Source organism: Polypterus senegalus, chromosome 12 (genome assembly GCF_016835505.1).
Source record: "Polypterus senegalus isolate Bchr_013 chromosome 12, ASM1683550v1, whole genome shotgun sequence".
Classification (NCBI taxonomy): Eukaryota; Metazoa; Chordata; class Cladistia; order Polypteriformes; family Polypteridae; genus Polypterus; species Polypterus senegalus.
In genome coordinates, this window is record NC_053165.1 from 32206254 (window position 1) to 32227926 (window position 21673).

At 39.6% G+C, this 21673-nt stretch overlaps 1 protein-coding gene across 1 annotated transcript in view; it reads right to left on the bottom strand.

The window, feature by feature from the left end:
• Positions 1-1988: 1988 nt before the first annotated feature.
• Positions 1989-21673, bottom strand: part of gpr4 (G protein-coupled receptor 4) — a 50171-nt gene continuing 30486 nt past the window's right edge. The window contains exon 2 of the mRNA XM_039771448.1: positions 1989-3750. Within this exon, the coding sequence (XP_039627382.1) occupies positions 2367-3452 (1086 nt within the window). The 5' untranslated portion in view covers positions 3453-3750 and the 3' untranslated portion in view covers positions 1989-2366. The remainder of the gene's footprint in view (positions 3751-21673) is intronic.

Sequence of the window (21673 nt, forward strand, 5' to 3'; positions counted from 1 at the left end):
AAAGATCTGAAAACAAAGATTGTTCAGTATCATGGTTTAGAGGAAGGCTACAAAAAGCTACCTCAGAGGTTTAAACTGTCAGTTTCAACTGTAAGGAATGTAATCAGGAAATGGAAGGCCACAAGCACAGTTGCTGTTAAGCCCAGCAGGTCTGGCAAGGCAAGAAAAATAAAGGAGTGGCATATGCTAATTCGTCATTAGATATGGGGGTCTTCCCAGACTGTCTTAAGACTGCTCTAGTTAAACCCCTACTTAAGAAACATAATCTCGACCCCACGGCTCTTGAAAATTTTAGACCCCTCTCTAACCTGCCTTTCTTAAGTAAAGTTCTGGAGAAGGCAGTCATTATGCAGCTAAATGACCACCTAAATAAACATGCTATTCTTGATAAATTTCAGTTGGGTTTTTGAACAAATCACAGCACAGAAACGTCACTCGTTAAAGTAGTAAATGACTTGCAGGTCAATGCAGACAGAGGCCAGTTATCTGTTCTCATCCTCTTAGATCTGAGTGCCGCATTTGACACCATTGATCATAATATTCTTAGAAATCGCCTTAGTCAATGAGTGGGCCTCTCTGGCAGTGTCTTAAATTGGTTTGAATCCTACCTGGCAGTGAGAAAATTCTTTGTTAGTTGTGGTAATTACAACTCGAAGACACATGATATCCAATATGGTGCTCCACAAGGCTCTATCCTGGGTCCACTGCTCTTCTCAATCTATATGCTTCCATTAGGTCAGATTATCTCTGGGCACAACGTGAGCTACCACAGCTATGTTGATGACACACAGCTGTATTTATCAATAGCACCTGATGACCCCGATTCTCTGGATTCACTAACACAATGTCTGACTTGTATCTCAGAATGGATGAATAGTAACTTCCATCCATCCATTTTCCAACCCGCTGAATCTGAACACAGGGTCACGGGGGTCCACTGGAGCCAATCCCAGCCAACACAGGGCACAAGGCAGCAACTAATCCTGGGCAGGGTGCCAACCCACCGCAGGACACCCACAAACACACCCACACACCAAGCACACACTTGGGCCAATTTAGAATCGCCAATTCACCTAACTTGCATGTCTTTGGACTGTGGGAGGAAACCGGAGTGCCCGGAGGAAACCCACGCAGACACGGGGACAACATGCAAACTCCACACAGGGAGGACCCGGGAAGTGAACCCAGGTCTCCTAACTGCGAGGCAGCAGCAGACAACTTGATGACAACATCCTTGTCTACTGTACGTACAGATGCTGTCAAGAAACAATTGGATGTCACTTTTTTATAATCAGGTGTGTTGAGTGAAGGTTTAGAGATGTTATGCTGAATCGATAAAATACTTTTATGACAGGAAATTTGGAATTTCAGGTGGGGTTTTGGTCTCCATATCATGGGAGGGCTATTACAGCAGAAGAATTAAGTCCACACACATCCTCTATGGCGAATGGGTAGGAGTTATGAGGAAACTCTAAAGGAGTTTAATCTTTCAAGCTAAGTACACACAAGCTAACGCTCCTTTAATACATGGAACCTGAGATATTACTGGAGTTTGCTTATACTGTATACTTCTATCAAAATGATTCATTACTTTTCTAGGCTAAAAGCATTCACTGATAAGAGGATCCTGCAGTTGTGTAAACGGTCCATGGCCACTAATGCTTTAGCTGTTTTTAGAATTTTTTTCTTTCATAAACATGCTTCGAAGACCTAAACAAAGTTGTGGTCAAGGAGGTGAAGCATATCAGAGCCAAATATGACTTTCCACTATCTACAAGCTGAATCTGATCTCTCTGAAATATGAAACAAAGGGGAGAAGGCCAGCTGATTGACCCTATCATTTGGGAAGCATGGCGCCTAAGGGTGAGTTTGCAGGTAGAGGGCAGGAGTAAGAAGTGGAAGAACAAGGCAGAGGACCACTGAGAGTTTGCCTGCGACATGAGATTAGAAAGACTATTACATTTGAGAAGGAAGCATGACTCTGCTGGTTAGGTAGTTTAGAATTTATTAGTTTTCCTCTAATGTGCTTTCATAAATACAGTATATTAAAACTTACTGTACAAATGCTTCACATAATTAAAAGAGACAAACAGGGAAGAGAAATTCCGGCCTTCTTCATATCCAGTCTGTTTATAGATCCCAGGTACTGGTGCCACCTCAAAGTACAGCACAGCTGAGAGCCCACAGGGTGAGTGACTTCCCTTCGAATACCTCTGCAGCTTCCAATCAAATTGGCCTCTTGTGGTTGTGCAGTAGTACCCATGCTCTGGCCAGCTCATGGCAGCAACCTTTCTCGAGATGGGGAGGTCCTCTGCTGCTGGCCAGCTCTGTCTGCTTTTGTGCTAGCTCCTGTACGCACGTGCTCCTTACTTTTTAATACTGAGCATGTGTAGCTGCATGCTGTCATCCCTTAAAATTGTCAGCTCAGTGTTGTACGTGCTGAACTTGGTGAAGTTCAGTTTCCTGGCAGAAAGTGGCGTCTCCAAGGTGAGAGAGCCACTGGCAAGAGTCTCCTGGGTTCGGGTCTTGGTGAAGAAGCGGATCACAGTGGATAGCGCTTTTGTCACATCACCTCGTGCCCCCTCATTGACAAAACAGTACAGGATTGGGTCAGCCACACAGTTCAGGCTGGTGAGGGCCAGTGAGACATGATATGAGGTGAAGATATTTTCCTCAAAGCTGCAGTCAAATGGCTTGCTCATGTAGACGGCACTGCGAGAAAGAAGGATGACATGGTACGGAGCAAAGCAGAAGAGCACTATGACTATGAGGCTCAGAGCCAGCCTCTTGATTTTGGCTTTCTCCTGCTTTTCAATGGAGACGTTGTCTTTGACTGCACGCAAAATGCCCTGATAGCAAAACAGCATAAGGACCCATGGGAAGATAAAGCCAACAAAGATGCGGTAGAGGTTCATCCAGGCCACCCACTTTTCCATGGGGTATTTCTCAAAGCAGAAAGTGTGGTTATAGCGGTCATTAAACAACTCATCATGGAACAGGGGGGCTGAATTCGCCCCAATCTCAATTGTCCACACCACTAGGCTCACTATTATGGCGGTCTTCACACGCCGAACCTTGGCAAACTTCAAAGGGTGTGCAACTGCCAAATAGCGGTCCATGGAAATGCAGCACAAGAAAGCAATGCTGATGTAGATGTTGGTGTAGAAGATGAACCCAAAGAATTTGCACGATTCCTTGCCATAACTCCATTTGTCGTGGTGCAAGAAATAGCCTATCCAAAGGGGCAAAGTGGCAATGTAGAGAAGGTCGGCGACAGACAGGTTTATCAGATAGATTCCCAGCTCATTCTTCTGCTTCACCTGTAAGTAGGCAGCCCACAGAGCCAGACAGTTTGCTGGCAAACCAAAGATGATGACAATGATATACAATGTGGGCTGGAAAAGGTGGTCAATCTTGGAGTCTACTTCACAGCTCATTTCAGGGGTGGACATGGTATACTCACTCTCATATTCTCTCAGCTCGGGGCACCAGTCCCACTTGGGCAGTACTGATCTGAAAGACAGTCATAACAGCAGGAGCGACAGGAATTTTCTGTGGTGCAGTTTTAGAAGGTTTTTGCAATGCACAAAGAAATACATAGTCCCTTAATGGCCACTGCCTACAGACAGCTGCCGTATCCAGCAGAGGCAACCTGAGCTTTGTCTTGGCTGTCATAAGGAACCAGAGATTGTCTTTATCTTCATTGTGGCTTTGCCAGACTTGCAGGCTTCATTTTGCTATGCATCCCTCCTGGAATCAAAGAAAAAGAAACATGATCTCAGTCACAATGTTAGAACGGGTACATCTCATCTATGCTGACTACCTTCTATGCAAAAACTGTCCTTCTTGTTCTGCAGAAAATCTTAAAGTGGTACAAGGAGAAAACGCAACAAATGAAAGCATCTGTGTTAAGGAAAGGGAAGCTTAAAGGCACGTTTTCAGGAAATTTACTTTTGTCCATTTCAATGGCAGATTTACATTAGGAAATTGACTGCATTACTTATTTATTCACTTGATGGAGTGAAAGGACTCGGTTCCAAATAATTATTAACTCTGTGCGTGTTTGTGATTAAAAGAGAGACGGAGAGAGCGAGTGAGTGAGCATACACCTGTGGGTGACTCTTGAATGAAGCCGTATTCTTGTGCAAGGAAGTGTGAGCGGGCACAGAGTTCACTTTGTTACACTTTGTGTTGGCAAGACTATACCTGAGGCACAGAGAGAGTGAGTCTACATCAGCATCTAGTTATCTGTCTAATGTATTATGTTTATTAATATATGGGTTTGCTCTGGCATAAATGTCACTAGACTGCCTTGGGAAAATGGAAAGGTGTTACCAACAATCAACTAAAACAGAGAGACAGAGATATGCATGCTGATATCTTGTCAGTAACCCAAACAAATTACCAGATAATATTTATCTTCGAATTCTCAAGGAGGTTAGTGAGTACACATATAAACCCTTGAGATATAGTTTTAGGAAGTTACTGAGCACTGTGGAAATTTGGAAGGCCTGGAAAATGGCAACTACTACCTCATTATATAAAAAGAGTGACAGGGAGAGATCCAAACAACTATAGGCCAGTAAGCTTAATGTGCATCACAGGAAATTTAATAGAAGGAATTTTTAAGGATAAGATATAAGTTTGCAGATGATACCAAGATATTGGCAGATTATCTAGAATATACTGAATCATTACAGAAAGACTTGGACAGCATACAGGCTTGGGCAGACTTGTGGCAGAGGAAGTTTAATGTCAGAAAATGTAAATTATTACATGTAAGAAGTAAAAATGTTAGGTTTGAATACACAATGGGAGGTCTGAAAATCAAAAGTACACTTTATAAGAAGGATTTAGGAGTCGCAATGGACTCTATACTATCAACTGCCAGAAAGTGTTCAGAAACCATTAAGAAGGTTAACAGGATGTTAGGTTATGTAGTGCACTGATGTTTAGAGTACAAATCCATAGAGCAGGGGTGTCGAACTCCTGTCCTAGAGGGCCTCAGTGGCGACGGGTTTTCAATCTAACCCTTTTCCTAATCAGTGACCAGTTTTCACTGCTAATCAACTTCTTTTCCCTGCATTTTAATAGCTCTGCTTTTAAGAATTCAGTCCTCTGAATGCATTCCTTTCTTCATTAAATGACAGGCAAATAGAAATGAGATGTGAAATGAGCCAACAGATGACCAGCCAAATTGGGGCTACAAACTCCAACCAATTTCACTCCAACCAATCTCTTAATGAGAAGCTGATTCTTGCTGTTAATTAAAACCGTTATTTAATTCCATGGCATTTTGCTGCTGTCATTCTACCACAGCAGACATTTCCAAAACTGTTGATTTTTCTGTTTTTTCTAGGAACACCGTCAACATGTTTTGGTAACCTGAGAGATCAAAATTACTGAGATCGTCACCTTTCTTTATTTTCAGATATTGTGTGATGGGCACATGTGGTGGCTTGTTTTGTGTCTCATTATTGTTTGTCTGCTAATTAAGAAAAAAGAAACAAATAAGAGGCTTGAGTCAAGTAGGCAGAAGAAATTAATTAATATCAAAACCTGGTCACTAATAAAGAAGATGGTTAGAATGTAAACCTGCAGCCACTGAGGCCTTCCAGGCCTGCAGTTCAACACCCGTGCCATAGAGGTTATGCTCGAGCTTTGTAACACACTGGAGAGGCCTAATCTGGAGTACTAGGGGGCAGGCTTGGTCTCCAGGTTACAAAAAAGACGTAGCAGTGCGAGAAAAGGTCCAGAGAATAATAACTAGGTCCATTTCGGTGCTACGGGGCATGAATTATGAAGAAAGAATAAAAGAGCTGAGCTTTTTCATTTTGAACAAAAGAAGATAAAGAGTAAAACTTTCAAAACCTGATGTTATTTTAGAAGAATTAAGTTTATAGGACCAATGAGCTTTGTTGGGCTGAATGGCCTGTTCTTGTCTAGGTTGTTCTGATGTTCTAATGCCAATGTCGCTGCACAGAGAGCTACAAAGGGGCAGTATGTCCTGTCACTGCAAACTGTGCTCAGGAACTAGAGGGTTCAAAGGCATCACAGACAGAGAAAGACCTTAGAAGAGAGGCTCCAAGTTATCAGGAGGTAAACAACGGTGCCCATGTTTTCCTGCCTGGGACAGGAAGGACCATAATGTTTAATACTGAGATCCGACAGTCGACAAATTGCCACAAGCCTTCTTAAGGGTAGACTGCAGCCCAAAGGTATAATAGTCTAAAGACCACCACAAGGGACTACAACCTCATAATTTTAAGACTTTAGAAACTCACTCTGACCTCTGAAGTGAATATGATGGAATATACAAAATGCTACCTCTTATGGTGTTGTTGAAGCTCGGTTAAGAAAGAAGTTTGGAGCAACGGCAGTGAGAAAGAAAGCCTAGAGTATTAGGAAGGATGAGGACAGAATGGAGAGTGCTTCCACACAGCACAATGAAGAAAATAATAATAACACAACAGATATAAAATGCCTTATAATGTGTCCAAGGAAAAACAGAAAAATCAACACTCGTTCCTTTCACACAAAAATGTCAGTCAGTAAGTCATTTTCCAAAACGCTATTTCCTAACACAGGGTCATGGGGGTCTGCTGGAGCCAATCCCAGCCAACACAGGGCACAAGGCAGGAACAAATCAGCAGGGCACACACTCTCACACACACCAAGCACACCCTACTGACAATTTAGGTTTGCAAATTCATCCATAAATATGCAGAGCGCAATTCAATTCTAACATAGCTGTTCATATTCAATAGAACAGTCCATAGTCTAAAAGAGCTAATCACAGGCCCAGTGTGCTAATTTTAAAATTATACTGATAAATTCTTAACACATTTTTCAAAAACAATTTGAACAGATCCTCCTGAAGAGAATTGGGTGTTTTGAATGTAGGACATCATTGTCCTACATAGTTACAGAAGGTGGATCAGGGTTTTCCAGTTGAGAAAAAGATGTCAATGTATTGATGGTGTAGCATACGATATTACAACCACTTTTTCATTACACACTTAAATCCCATCTGGACGTTCAGCAAATATCACTGTTGATGCATTAGGAGTGATTATAAATCCAAACCTATTCAGAAATATGCAAATATATTTCCCCGAAAATGATGTTATTCCCAAAACATATGGTCTATCGATGCTCACACTAGATGACAATGGTCACAGATTGGATCTGACCTTGAATACATTTTGAAATTTTTAAAGGTACACATGATTAGGAAAACTTTTAGTTGTATTACGGCGTACTTGGCACATGTTGAACTAGATTGTATTCTATGAATGCCAGAGTTTAATTGAAATATCTCTTTTTCAATCATTTACATTTATTTATTTGGCTGATGCCTTTATCCAAGGCAACTTATAACTCTATGATACCAATGGTTACATATCTTTTGCTTTTCCAATTGGAGCACAGGCAGGTCAAGTGACTTGCTCCAGGTTACAATGTTTCAGTACTGATATTTGAACACACAATGTCAGGGTTTGAAGTCCAAAGCCTTAACCACGACACCACACTTTACTATAATCATTAAAGGGATGCAGTAGTTTTATATACTCATATTGTAAAGATGCTGACTGAAACTTCATTGAGACTATCTAGGATCAAATCAGACAGATATCGGGTGGAAGGTATGGGAAGTTGGGTGGATTACTTTTGATGAAGTTTCTAATTGGTAAGTAAAAAAGTGTGTGGATTTAGGCAAAATTTGGAGTGCTTTTGTTCAAAAGAAGCAAATACATTATCAGTGTAGAGATGTCAAAGTGTCTTATTCCTCAGCATTTTTAATAGCTTAAATACTGAGTAGGTTAAAGAAGGCTAAAAAGGTTGATTGTAATGAATAAGAGTGCCTGTTAAGAGCTTCTGTGCCTTAAAATGTCCTAGATTGGTTCCATATTTTTAGTAATTGATGAAATGTGAACACTAGGTTACTGGTAAATTGACGATAATCAGAGTTGAGTACAGCACAGCAAGCCAGCGAAGATTTGTGGATTTCTGCCAATTTTTTTAAAATTTTATTATATGACATTTTGCAGGCCAGCAAAAAAAAACCCTGAAAGTTAGGTGGTACCACGGTGACATGTGTTTTGTATCTTCTTAAAGAAGAAGAAGAAGGCATTGCATTTATAAGGGGTTTTCAAGGCACTCAAAGCACTTTACATAGAGAGGGGGAAGTCAAATCAACCACCACCAATATGCAGCAGCCGCCTGGAAAATTGGACGACAGGCACTTTGTTCAGGTACACTTACCACACGGTAGTTATTGAGGGGTAAGAAATGCTTAGCTTTGGAAGGATATTCATTTAGACTACAGTAATTCCTTCAACTAACAATAAATGATCTACCCTCCATATTATTATTACTTGGATAATGCCTTTATCTAAGGCAACTAACAACATATTAAGAGATACTATCAGTTATATACTGTTGTTTTTTTCTTTTCAATTGGTGCACATGCAGGTGAAGTGACTTGCTCACAGTTGCTCAGTGTCAGTAGTGGGATTTGAACCAACAACCTCAAGTTTGAAGTCCGAAGCTTTAACCACTACATCACACAGCCTGTGGTTTTATAATAGCATTTTCGATTTTTTTTTTGTGCTTCCAAAATCATGTCTAAAAGGATTATATTTGCCTGTGATGGCTAGCCATAGATATTAAAATTGTTTTGATATCATCAATGGACTAGCTGTGCTTACCCGTCTAAGGGTGGGTTGAAATCCAAGTAATCAACGTAGACCTTGGCGCTGTCTCTGTTATATGACATTTGTATGGGACTCGTAAAAGCAGTGTTAATATTTGTAATGTGCCATCAAAGGGAATGGCAAATGCAATGCATTTTATTACTAAATAGATTTGTGATGCACCATCTTTTGGAATGACAGAGACATAGCAACCAGATGGACACACATATAGACACACAGACACTGATCCTTTAATTAAGGTTGATAGCTTTCCGGCCTGGTCTGACATAATAAATAATTCACTAGAAAAAAAGCATTTTTTATTCAAATTAATTTTAATCCTCAAACTTTATGGAATTCTATTAGCAAGTTTAAAAACAGTAGAGATAACTGTGGCTCGGAGCTATAAATTGCTATGTGGTCCGCATAAAGGGGTGTTTTCTGCTTGAGCCTTTCTTTGATGACTCCATTTATCTTTGAATACATTTGGAGATGAATAGCAAGTGGTTCAATGTTAATTGTTAAAAATATTGGCAAAAGAGGACTCCAAAGTAATTCAGGTTCATATTATTATTATGGATTGAGGCGTGTTGTCCAAGATAAAGTAATTTAATCCATTCGGGTATATTTGGGAAAACTCAAATTTGTGCTATATAATAAATACATGAGCCTGTTCTGCTCTGTCAATGGCTTACTGGGCATCGAAGCATAGGAAGAATTCTGGAGAGTCAGATACAGAAGGCAAATATATTACATTAAATAAGCACAGAAGGTTGCAGAATAATAGGCTAGCTTTAATAAATATGGTTAGGTCTTGTGACAGTACTGGGGAAAGCACTTTCTCAGTTCTTCTAGCGAAGACCTTTAGCATTTTCTTGACTGTTTTTTAGAACTGAAAATGGTCTGCAGGATGAACATTGTAACCAATGTCTTTATTTATTTTTTTAACCTGTTTGATATTTTACTATGAGTGGAAGTAAATCTTAGTGGTGCTCATCTTACTATATCTGTCTTATGAGGCACCTTCATATATTTATACTGTCTACCTACGTTTATATATGTATAATATATAATATATATATATATATATATATATATATATATATATATATATATATATATATATATATATATATATATATATATATATATATATTGTCGTCCAAGGGGACATGGAGGAGGGCTGGTGCCTCCTCCCGACCACGAGGGGGCGACCGCCCTGGTTTTGTTGGTGGCCTCGGGTAAGGGGCTTGGAAGCCCAAACCTGTAGGGCCCGTGGCCACCACCAGGTGGCGCCCCAGTGCCTGAAGAAGGGGGAAGAAGACAGGAGACACCCAGAGGGCTTCTGGGTGCACAGCCGGCACTTCCGCCACACTGGGGCGTGTCCGCGGAGGAATGCCGGGAAGCAGCTGGAGCCCATCCTTGGTGTGATAAAAGGGGCCGCCTCCCTGCATTCGAAAGCGGAAGTGGGGTGGAAGAGAATGGAGCTGGAGAGAGGACTGGAGGCGGCCAGAAGAGATGCTTTGTAAAGACTGTGAAAGGCCCGGATTTTGGGGGATTGGTGCTGGAGGCACTGGATTTGTGTACTGGACTTTGTATATATTGTACATAGTTGGTGTAAATAAACGTGTGTTGGGAGAAACAACGATGTCCGTCTGTCTGTGCAAGTTAACGTGTTATTATTGCGTTAATGCATTAATTAATTAACGCCGACAATTATTTTATCATGCGTTAATGGAGTTTTTGTTATTATTATTTTCAAAGCCTCAGTCTCGCTAGCAATCAATAGCGATCAGTGATCTTCTTGTTACAGTGCTATTAGATATGCTTTTGCTAGAAGGAAAGTTAGCTTTGTTGATTTGACCTCAATTCCCTACGCATGCATGAGTAGTGAAGAGCAAACAGCTTCTAAAATGGCATGTGGAGAGATACCAAAGTGAATGCTCAGAGCAAAATAATCTGTGGATCCGTGGACTTTGTTCGTATTATCATTGAATCAGACTGATTTGTTGGACTCTGATTTTGATGCAAGTGATCTGGAGATGTAGATCGAAAACAAAAGTGAGGTACCGGCATCAGCTGATTGGTCTCCAGCTGATTGTGGTGTGAACACATTTGTGTAGCTGATGCAGCTATGGCAACGTTCGCCTGGGAGTTCAGACACTTACGATGACAGGAGATACAAACCATATTGCGTCTCACTGCAACTGCCGCCCCTGTGTACCTGTCTCACAAACAGCCAAACAGCCAGCCCACCGTGCATTCCTGCTGGCCATAGAGCTGGCCCCCTGCACAGCCACTGTTGCCGCAAACTGCAAATAGGCGCCGACAGTAGGCACAATAGGCAGCAACAGACGTTTTATGTTGATTTATGTGTGAAACCATTGCTTTGTGCGTTTTTTGGAAAAAATATTAGCCCTCAAAGAGTTGTTACTGAACATAGACTGTTTATGCTGTTCACTGATAAAAGAAAATGTTTCTGCTGGTACGTATTCAGATACAAAAGAAAACAGATTTAGAAATGTTAACTTGCTATTCATTGCTCAGAAGGTGCTTGTTATAATGTTATGACCGTGGCTCTGGACTCTGAGGGTAACTTGTTTTTCTATAACAAACTAGATAAAATGGCAAATAGCTTTGGTTTTACATTTGATTTGATTACAAATACTTCTATAATAAATACTTTTGTATACCTAACACTGTATGATTCTGTTTTGTTATGTAATATATGTTGCTGTGGAAAACAGAGTTTTAACAAAATGCTTCGGATTCTTCCTTTTCTAGAAAAAAAAAAAAGAATATCATTCACCTTTGGAACACATCTACATAAGCTTCAATGCTTCACTGATTTTGGATTTAAGAATTTTTTTTTTTTTCTAACCTTGTCATTATGTTTTACCCTATAACGTAATTATCTTGATTTTAATAAAGAAGACATTCTGAGTGAGCAATAAGAAAGAATTTATATCAAACAAATACTGGTTAGACAGTAGGTGTTCCTACAGATTTACTACGGAGAAGACTAAATCAGAAAAACCTAATGTGTCCTCCGAGCAGGCTGCTTTTTAAGTAGGAAATGACCAGTTAGCAATCAGTCATTGAAAAACAAAACAAAATTCCGAATAGAACAAGATTTTTTCCACCAGACAGAGATAACAGTATGAAAAAAACCTTGACACTTCTAAATGGGAAGGTAATGAAATTACTTAAAATAGAACATTTTTTTCAGTTTTTCAAGGTATTAAGTATCAACTGCAAAGCTAAATATAACCTGGTCATTCAAAATGTTCTTTTATCTTGATTGAGGGTGAAGTCAGGTCTTCAAGATTTTAAAGATAATATGTGCATTCATTTTTGATATTTTCAGTGTCTAAAAAGAAAAGCTACTTCATGGACTGGAGTTGGGGAATATTGTGAATATCACCAAGGAAAAACAGGCCTAAGTTTCTATGGTGGGACACTGTTTTAAGCACTGAGGTCAGGAATGAGTGGCTGAAAAAATAAGAAGTGCAATTAAAATAATTCATGTGTTTCAAATATTCATTTTCTTCAGCAGCTGCATAAATATGTGGACAGAGGGACAAACAATTCTCATATTGGACATTATACCTAGATTAGTGTGAAACTCCATCTTGGTGTAGAGAGGTTGAAATGAGCATCATCTATCTTCAAAAAGCTCTTACAGAGATTTTTTTTAATTCCATTTAAATAAGAAAATTAATGTTATATATATGTTTGCTATTTTCTATTGTTGTTAATAAGAAAGGAAAACAGTTCTGTGGTGAATGTTTAAAGGTTTTAGTGCACAACACCCAGGCTGGAAAACCTTAGTAGCCATACCACATGTACTTCAGAAGAGTTCATCCACCTGAAGCTAAGCCTGTTTGTGCACAGCCAGTACTTGGATGGGAGACCATCTAGGAAAAGCATGAGTTGTTTCTCAAAGAAGTGTTAGTGAGGCCAGCAGTGCTCTGAATGTGGAACATAATGCCCCAGTGCAGTGACCAGGGACACTGTGATATAAACATGGTGCTGTCCTTCGGATGAGATGTGAAACTGAGGTCCTGACACTCTGTGGTCATAAAAGATCCCTGAGCATCCTTCAAAAAGAGCAGGGTGTACCCCAAAGTCAAGGCTAAATTGCCCACCAATGAGTGCAAGAACAGAAGAGACAGACACACACATATAGCCCAATGCAGGTCCTTGGCCCCATGTGTCTGAGAAACTTCTGTCTACTATGATATCATTCTGTCATTTTGACTATTGCATCATTATATGGCATATTAACAACAAATAGAGATTAGATAAGCCTTGTGGCCTGTGGATATACTACATGTTAAAACGCAGTGGCTCTGTTCTGGCAAGGCATTCTTGCAATTCCTATTAGACAGTAACTGCATGAATGTCAATGTATCATCTGATTTTACAGAATCTTCCTTCTTTTTTAACAGGTTATGTTTACTTGTAACACATACAATGTCCTCTCTGCACATGCAACACACATGTATATGTTTAATTGGGGTCTTCTGGGGACTTTTCAGCTGCAGACTGTTTATTGTAATCAGGAGTTTGCTGTCTGTCAGACAAGGTTAACAGCAGCACCATTGTTTTTTGCAGTTCAAAATCACTGCCCCAAGTTTGAGTGCTGCATTCATTGGCCATGAGCCAAAAATGTGCCACTCAGTGAGCCCTCTAATTGTTCCCACCCACTTTTAAACAAAATCCACTCATAGCTGTCGCCAGATGCAAGACTACCATACATGTATCATTAGAACATTAGAACAATCTAGACAAAAACACGCCATTCACTTAATTCTTGTGAAAAACACCAAGTTTTGAAGTCCCAAAAGTCCTACTGTCTACGACATTACTTGGTAGCTTCTTCCATGTGCCCATTGTTCCCCGTGTAACAGAAAAACTTCCTAATGTTTGTGCAAAATTTACTCTTAACAAGTTTCCAACTGTGTCACTGTATTCTTAATGAACTTATTTTAAAGTCACAGTCTCAATCCACTGGACTAATTCCCTTAATAATTTTAAACATTTTTAAACAAAAAATTTTTCATGTCACCTCTTAATCTTCTTTTGTTTAAACTGTATAGGCTCAGCTCTTTTATTCTTTCTAAATAATTCATCCACTGTAGCCCTGGAATCAGCCTAGTTGCTCTTCTCTGGACCTTTTCTAGTGCTGCTATAGCCTGGAGACCAAAACCGCACACAGTACTCCAGATGAAGCCTCAACGGTGTGTTATAAAGCTTGAGCAGAACCTCCGATCATTGTATCACTGTGACACTAACATTACTTGGCATTGATGAAGGTAAAAACAAGTTTTTGTGAAGTTAAAATATAAAAAAAATCTAAGTTTTATGCTCAAATGTACTGATATTTGAGTGTTTTCTTATTGACCTGGTATATTAAATTCAGTCATTCTTAATTTATTGATACATAGCCCAGGCTCATAATGTTGCTCAGATTGCCTAAATTAAAGCAGCTCCTAGGTTACCAATTAATTCAAACATAATTGACAATTGCTGTAATACATACAATATCTATTTTAGTCAAGACATTGCCTAGCAGCTTTAATTAAGTAAGGGGCCATGCATGCCAGTATATGGTACCCTAGTGTAACTCTGTTGCTTTGTCTTCATTCTTCTGCCCCATTTCACTACTATTTTAATTGGATAAAGCAAATGACAGACCCCATAAGCACCAGATTAATCAGTTAAGCACCTTGCTGGCTATGCCAATTTCTGTTTCTGCGTTTTTCATTTAAACATTTTATTAGCTCAGTGACTTTTTTGTGTCTGTCTGATGAAGTAGGTTCTCTTCCTAGTCATTTTAAAAGCAGCAGAGCATTACAGTTGTATGCATTTACGACACATGATGCCTTTTCAGTATGTCAGTCTCTCAGCATGTAAAAGAAGACTATTATCAAAGGAACACAGCATGTTTCTTTTCTGTGAATTAAAACATTACATATATGAATTTGTGTAGAATGCTTTTATTAGATAAATGATATTGGTATTAGTGCAAATATAATGCAATTGAAATTAACATATCATTCTCAAGCCCAATAATTAGCCCAATTCAGTATTGCAGGGGGCCAGAACTGTGCGTAAGGCAGTAATCAGTCCATCACAGAGCCCACTTACACACACCCACACTCACACAGGGGCCAATTTAGAATCATCAGTTAACTTAAAATGCCCATCTTTGGGGATATTGAATGAAAACCAGAATTCTTAAAGAAAAAAAAAACAAGGCAGACTGTAGCCAGGTGGGTCTCAAACCCAGCACACTGGATCTGTGATGTTGTAACAAATTGGACCTGAAATGCTGAAATCAGGCTGATCATTGCCACTCACCTTCCTGCTGTAAGCCGACTAATATAAGGACAGGCCAATGTCACCCCACGAGGTGCCCCACCTTATGCCCCAACGACCTTCGATATAATCAACTTCAAACAGTCAAATGAAATTGTACAGCATATACTGTATAAAAAGGACAGCGACAGGGCAATTTTAGAAAAGCTAGAAAAATATACATCCATCCATCATCCATCCATCCTCTTCCACTTATCCGAGGTCGGGTCGCGGGGGCAGCAGCTTGAGCAGAGAGGCCCAGACTTTCCTCTCCTCGGCCATTTCTTCTAGCCCTTTCGGGAGAATCCCAAAGCGTTCCCTGGACAGCTGGGAGACATAGTCCGTCCAGCGTGTCCTGGGTCTTCCCCGGGGCCTTCTCCCGGTTGGACGTGCCCGGAACACCTCAACAGGGAGGCATCAAGGAGGACGTTTAAAAAAGTGTTTAAAAACGAAAGAGATCAAGATGAAAACAGAAAGGATCTTTTTTCCTCCCCAACACACAATAATCCCAATAACTGTGCATAAAAATACAGTATATCAAGCAGGAATATCTTAGAGGAAGTAAAAGTCATAACAAAGTTTTCACAGGTGGACTTGCTGAAGGATCACTACTGAGCCTTGAGGGTGCGAGAGCAGAGGGCTGGCCTGTCCGCCTAACCCTGTCTTCCCCTACTAGTCCTGATCTAGCCAGCATGGGGATAAGACCAAAGAGGAGAGGTATTGTAATGAGTTTAGGTGATTTCCGGCACACAAAAGTGTGTTGTGAATAATGTTTTTCTAAGAGCATCAATGCTCCAGTAGCCATGGTTTCCATTGCTGTAATGGTTTTCGGGAATGTAATTTTAGTTACCAGACCACCTTTTTTTAACTTACTTATAAATAACTCACGATTTTAATTAAATTATTAAAAGTAGATGATTGTGTTTCCCCCATAATGACCAACATATTTTGGAGAACAAAACTACAAAAGCCACCTAATCATTTGTAACATGGTGCAGATTGAGCTGATTTCTGCATGGAACATTTGTGGTAACCATTTAAATCATTCTTTAAAATTAAATAATTTTTTTTTAGGAGAAATTAAGATTTTGTCATTTAGGGAACAGACGAGCATGGTAGTAAATGGTGGGGACAAGACTCAGCATGCGGATTAACAAACAACAGCATTTTCAATGAAGAACCTAACCAAATTAGGAATTACTTCTAAAGATCAAAAATGGATATGATTCTTAAATTGAATTGCTAAGGAAATATTTATCTCATAAGGACCCTATTTTTAAATCAAGGTTTAATGATTCATTGAAGCATAGATGGCACTTCTATAAGATGCAACCGTAAAAAAAAGAAACAAGAAATCGAACAAATGAGAAGAGGCCATTCAATCCATCCAGCCCATTTGTTTAGCTAATGGCTAAGCTGTCTCTGATGTCAAATGTCGAGTAGCTTGCACTTAGTGATGATATGGGATCATAGCAACAGCTCATCAAAATGAAGAAGCCAATGACCAAGTCAGTAGGTGACACTCAATAAGAACAATATATACAAGATGATAAAAATCATACTTTATAATATCTGTGAAGAATTCCAAGAAATCCAAACAAAAATAGATCCCATGAATTCCAGATTGTCTGAAACATCTGCTCTGTATTAGTTTACAACTCATTTTTTCCCTTGGAATTACAATTATTTACGTAATATTTGAGAATGATATTTCCAGGACTGTGCCCTAAATTTATTCAGACGTGCAACCAAATTGTAGTATGAGGCTTTACATAACAGACAATAAAATAGAAAAGTATTGCAAAAATAGCACATATGGAAGTGCCGTCGCAAGGTGAAAACGAACACAAATGCATTTTATCTTTTCCGATATACATCATCCATTGTAGCACTGGTTTCTCCCTTGCACTACTGTGATAAACCCCAACTCTCTGTAACAGGGAGTAAGAATGAACAGGCCCTAACAATGGGTGGATGGATGGAAGAATGGACAATGTAACCTTGTGAGCCGCACTGCTATGACAATAAATTATTTATATGTTCAGAAACTATGCTCCAAACTGTTTGCCACTTTCGACCTGCAGAATGTTGTTCTGCTGGAATGCCAGTTGGCTAAAGATACGCTCTTTAAGATAAAGGCGCAAAAGCAGTTCTTCAGAGCGATGCCATAGGGGAACTATTTTTGGTTCCCAAAAAAACCAACCACACAAAGGTTCCAGAAAGAACCTCTATTTATTTACATCTATAACAGACTTCGTAAATAACCATGAATAGATGCTAATAAATTTATACAACACAGATGGGCTCCTGATTTTAAAAGCTTACAATAACACATTTGAGTGAAGATTTTCTTGATCTGTTCATACCATGCTAGGTAATAATCAGAATAATAAGTAATTACATTTATATAGTGCTTTTCCCGCTACCCAAACTGCTTTACATAGACAGAGGGGAACCACTTCAACCACCAGTAATGCGTAGCATGCACCTGGATGATGTGATGGCAGCCAATACTGCAGCAGTACATTCACTAAACATTAGCTATTAAGTGATGAAGTGGTGAGAGAGATAGCCAGTTAGAGACAAGGGATGATTAGGGGGGCATGATGTGGGCAATGTAGCCAGGACAGCAGGATAGACCCTACTCTTTTCCAACAGATGCCCTGAGATCTTTAATGACCAAAGAGAGTTGGTTTTATGTCTCATCCGTAGGATGGTTCCACGCTTTACAGCATAGTGTCCTTGTCACAGCACTGGGGCATTGGGATCCACAGACAGACCACAAGGTAAGCACCCCCTGCTGGCCTCACCAACACCTCTTCAAATAGTAACCAAAGCTTTTCCTGGATGGTCATTCATCCAAGTAATGTCCAGGCCCAAATATGCTTAGCTTCAGGTGGATGACCTGTTCTGAAGCACAGGTGGTATGGCTGCTGACATAGGTAGCTTGGTATACATTAAACATTTTTCTCTTTTGCCTACACATTAGGAACCGTGTCAAAGCCCAAACAACCACATTAATGAGCAAAGAACTCCTTCCCAGAATGAAATGGTTCTTGGTCTTGCAGTGGTACTACAAGTAACCACGCAACCCAGTAAAGTGTCACTAAAGAGCCGTTACTTTTTTTTTTTTTTATTTATTTATTAATTTTATTACAATCAATACCGAGCCGTTACTTTTAAAAGTGTATTTATAGGCTGGAATTTTGTTCTGTTTATTGCTGTCTGATGGTTTTAGCTACTGTAAATGCAGTTGGCTAAATCCTAGCACACCTTCAGGGTAATCAGTAATATTTCACCATATTGTGAATCTAATTTGTTACAATAAAGTTTGTAAAGGTGTATGTTTTTGTTTTGATTGATAAACTAAATGATTACCTTTCGTTTATCAAACTTATGTTCTTATGTTCTCTATTTTGCATATTTTATTGTGCTCTCTGCAGTATTTTGCATGTTCAAGTGCATCCTTATTTATTTTAATTTGTAAATGTGCAAAGCACTCTGTCCTTATTAAAGGCAGAGTAATTAGGTTCAATTAAATTCCACTTTATTATTGTAATTGGAAATGCTGGGACCAATACCAAATATTCATTTCCTAATTTAATTAGAGACACCAGTCAGAGCAGCGCTTTTATTAAACACATGACGCAAGGTCAAGTGTAGCCAGTCTTTATGGGCTCAAGCTAAATATCAAACTTGGATGAGTCCCTGGACAGCATGCCCGTCTATTTTGTTTGCTTTAAATTTAGTTTATGTTTATATAGCTCCCTTCATTGTCAGCAAGCTAACAGCATATTAACAGTTTACAGGTAAACTACAAAGACTAATTACATATGTGAAAGATAGGGGCACTGTCGACCCCTTGAACCCTCACACCAGACGTCAGACACCAGATAAAAGTCCAATATGACTTTATTTTATAATAATAATGTGCACCAAGCACTCTACACTCCACTATACTCATAAATAAACACAATAATAAATCAATAATCAATCCTCCTCTCCCAGACACTTAGCCACACTTCCTCACAGCTCAGCTCGTCGTCTGGGAGTTCCCGAAGTTCTTATATAGTCCCTGACCCGGAAGTGTTTCTCATCCTTCAGTCCATGATTCCTTATCACTTCCGGGTCAGATAAAAAGTCCTTTTCTTCACCCCAGAAGTACGTCATTCCTTCCGTCCATGTGACTTGGACGTACTTCCGGGGCATAGGGCAAATAGCAGTCCCTGGTTCTCCCTGAAGCGACCCCTGGTGGTCCCGATGTTATCCAGCAGGGCTTTACAGGAAAATTCCATAGTCCATGATATCCTGCTGGAATCTGAAGCATCTCCATGTTGTAAGGATGGCTCCCTCTGGCGGCCTGGGGGTATTTGCCAGAATAGAAAGCCGGCCATGCACCACACATAATACACACATGCTAAATGGGATCCAGTGTGTGTTTGGTGTGTTGGTGTGTGTTGGCCCTGCGATCAATTGGTGTCCTATCCAGAGTTGCTACTACTGGATTAAATGGGTTAGGAAATTAAATGAGTGGCAAAGCCGTCGCTCTGAGGCTAAGGATGTGCACTGATATCTGGAAGGCTGTTGGTTCAAATCCCCTTACTGCCAGAAGGGATTGTACTCTTTTGGGCCTTTGAGCAAGGATCTTAACCTGAACATTTTAATGGTCCCTCTGGGGCAGAACAATGTAATTTTTACTTCAGGACAGCAGGATAGACCCTATTCTTTTTCAACAGATGCCCATAAAATATATATGGTTGGCATTGACAGCACGCTGGTCCCAACATCAATGCCCCAAGTGTGGATGCGTACACATATTTATAATATAAATACAGAATGGTTTCCTCCAATATGGGGATAAGCTTGTTATATTAATCTATAATTCCTTATAAAACTATGAACAATTATTTTATTTATTAGTTTGCTGCACTTCACAGGTAATATGCAGTAATGTTGATATCAGAACGCATTGCAAAAAAGTGACGCAAGCATCAGCATATAATGTCACATATAGAAAGAACATAAGATTTCCATACCTGAACTGCTTAGCATGGCAATAGTTAAAACCATTGTTCAAAAACTTTAACTATTAGAAAAAGAATATAAAAATCAAATAATTCAAAGTATAGTTTTGATAATAAATCTGATTTCCCTTTCATTAGGCATACTACAAGTTTGTCTAGCATCAATGACATATACAGGTATGCCAATACATTCTAAAATATAATTACTCCAACAATTGTCTGAACACACCAACCGGTTAGATGGAGGCAGCCGCCTACCACACCTCCAAAGTGGTTTGTTTCTGGCCATGCATCCCACCCACAATTGCTTGACAACTGCAATTACACAGCAGCCAACCACAGTTTCAGCCCATCTGCCTCATTATTTAAACAGGTCCTTTGCCATTACTCATTGCTCCGTCACTGACTCTCATCTCTTGTCACCAGCTTTGCTTAGTTTGTACACTAATTTTGCACTTTGTTTAATTTTTTTCTTAACCACAATTTTTGACTCATCCTTTTGATCTGTGCGTTTTCCTCCTTTTTCCAAGAATTTGATCTCTAGTCTGTCAATGTGCTTGCCTGCTGCCTTGAATCTGTCCATTAGCTGATCAGTTTACTAACCTCTGCAGGACCAGGCTATGTGTCCTCATCGTCTGCCTGCCAGATTCATGTTTCAAAAATCCACCCATAAAGTGAACCGTGAAGAGTAAAGCTTTCACTCTCTTTTTTTAGCCGCAGCTATTTAACCGGACAGCAAAGATGGAGGTTATGACCATGGAAGTGAAAGTAGATGATGTCAACAGTGACCTGATCTCTCTACACTTTTTGAGTCAATTAAAGGAGGTACTGAAAGGCTTGTAGCTTGAATTTCCAGATTTACACAGTCTAACTTTTCCTTTTCCCCTTTTCACTTTTTTGTTTTATTTTCATTCATGTGTCAGCTATCATTCAGAAAAAGTTGTGTTTACAGTACGTTATGTTTTAGCCAGGATCTGATTTCCGGCTTAAATGTTGGTCTTTTATTTGGTCTACTGTGGTGTTTAAATTATTTTGCTTGCATTTTTGTTTCTTTGCTGCTTCCCTTGTGTTTTGTAGTGTGGAACTGCAAGAGATGGGTCCTCTGTGACATCATTGCTGTAGGACCGCTCTCAGATTATTTATTCTGGTCGAGGGGCTGGATTCAGCAGAGGGTCATTGAGTGCTGTAATGTAAGGATCAATATTGTAAGCAATATTTGCATTTTCTGGCATTGTGAATTTTTGTTTCTGTTTTCTAGATTGTGTCTTTGTACTTCAGACCGACTGTATTTGCTTTGGGTTGCCTTTTTAAGGTAATCCTTGTTTGTCTTACTTTTGCTCTTCTCAATATGCCATGACTTAAATTCTTTATTTAAAAAAAAGATTTGTTTTGTTTTTGTCCTTTATTCTAGAGGCTTTCAGTTAACTTCTCCCCTAAAGGGTATTTTTTAATATTTTGAAATTTAAAAGACTATGTCCTGTTTTGGACCAGTGCAGGCTGGAAAGCCTGTCATTTAGATTTGAGGCGAGGCTGCTTGGGGTGAGTCCTGTTCCTGAGGTCCAGACCTAGCAGAGTCCTGTGCTTGTGTTA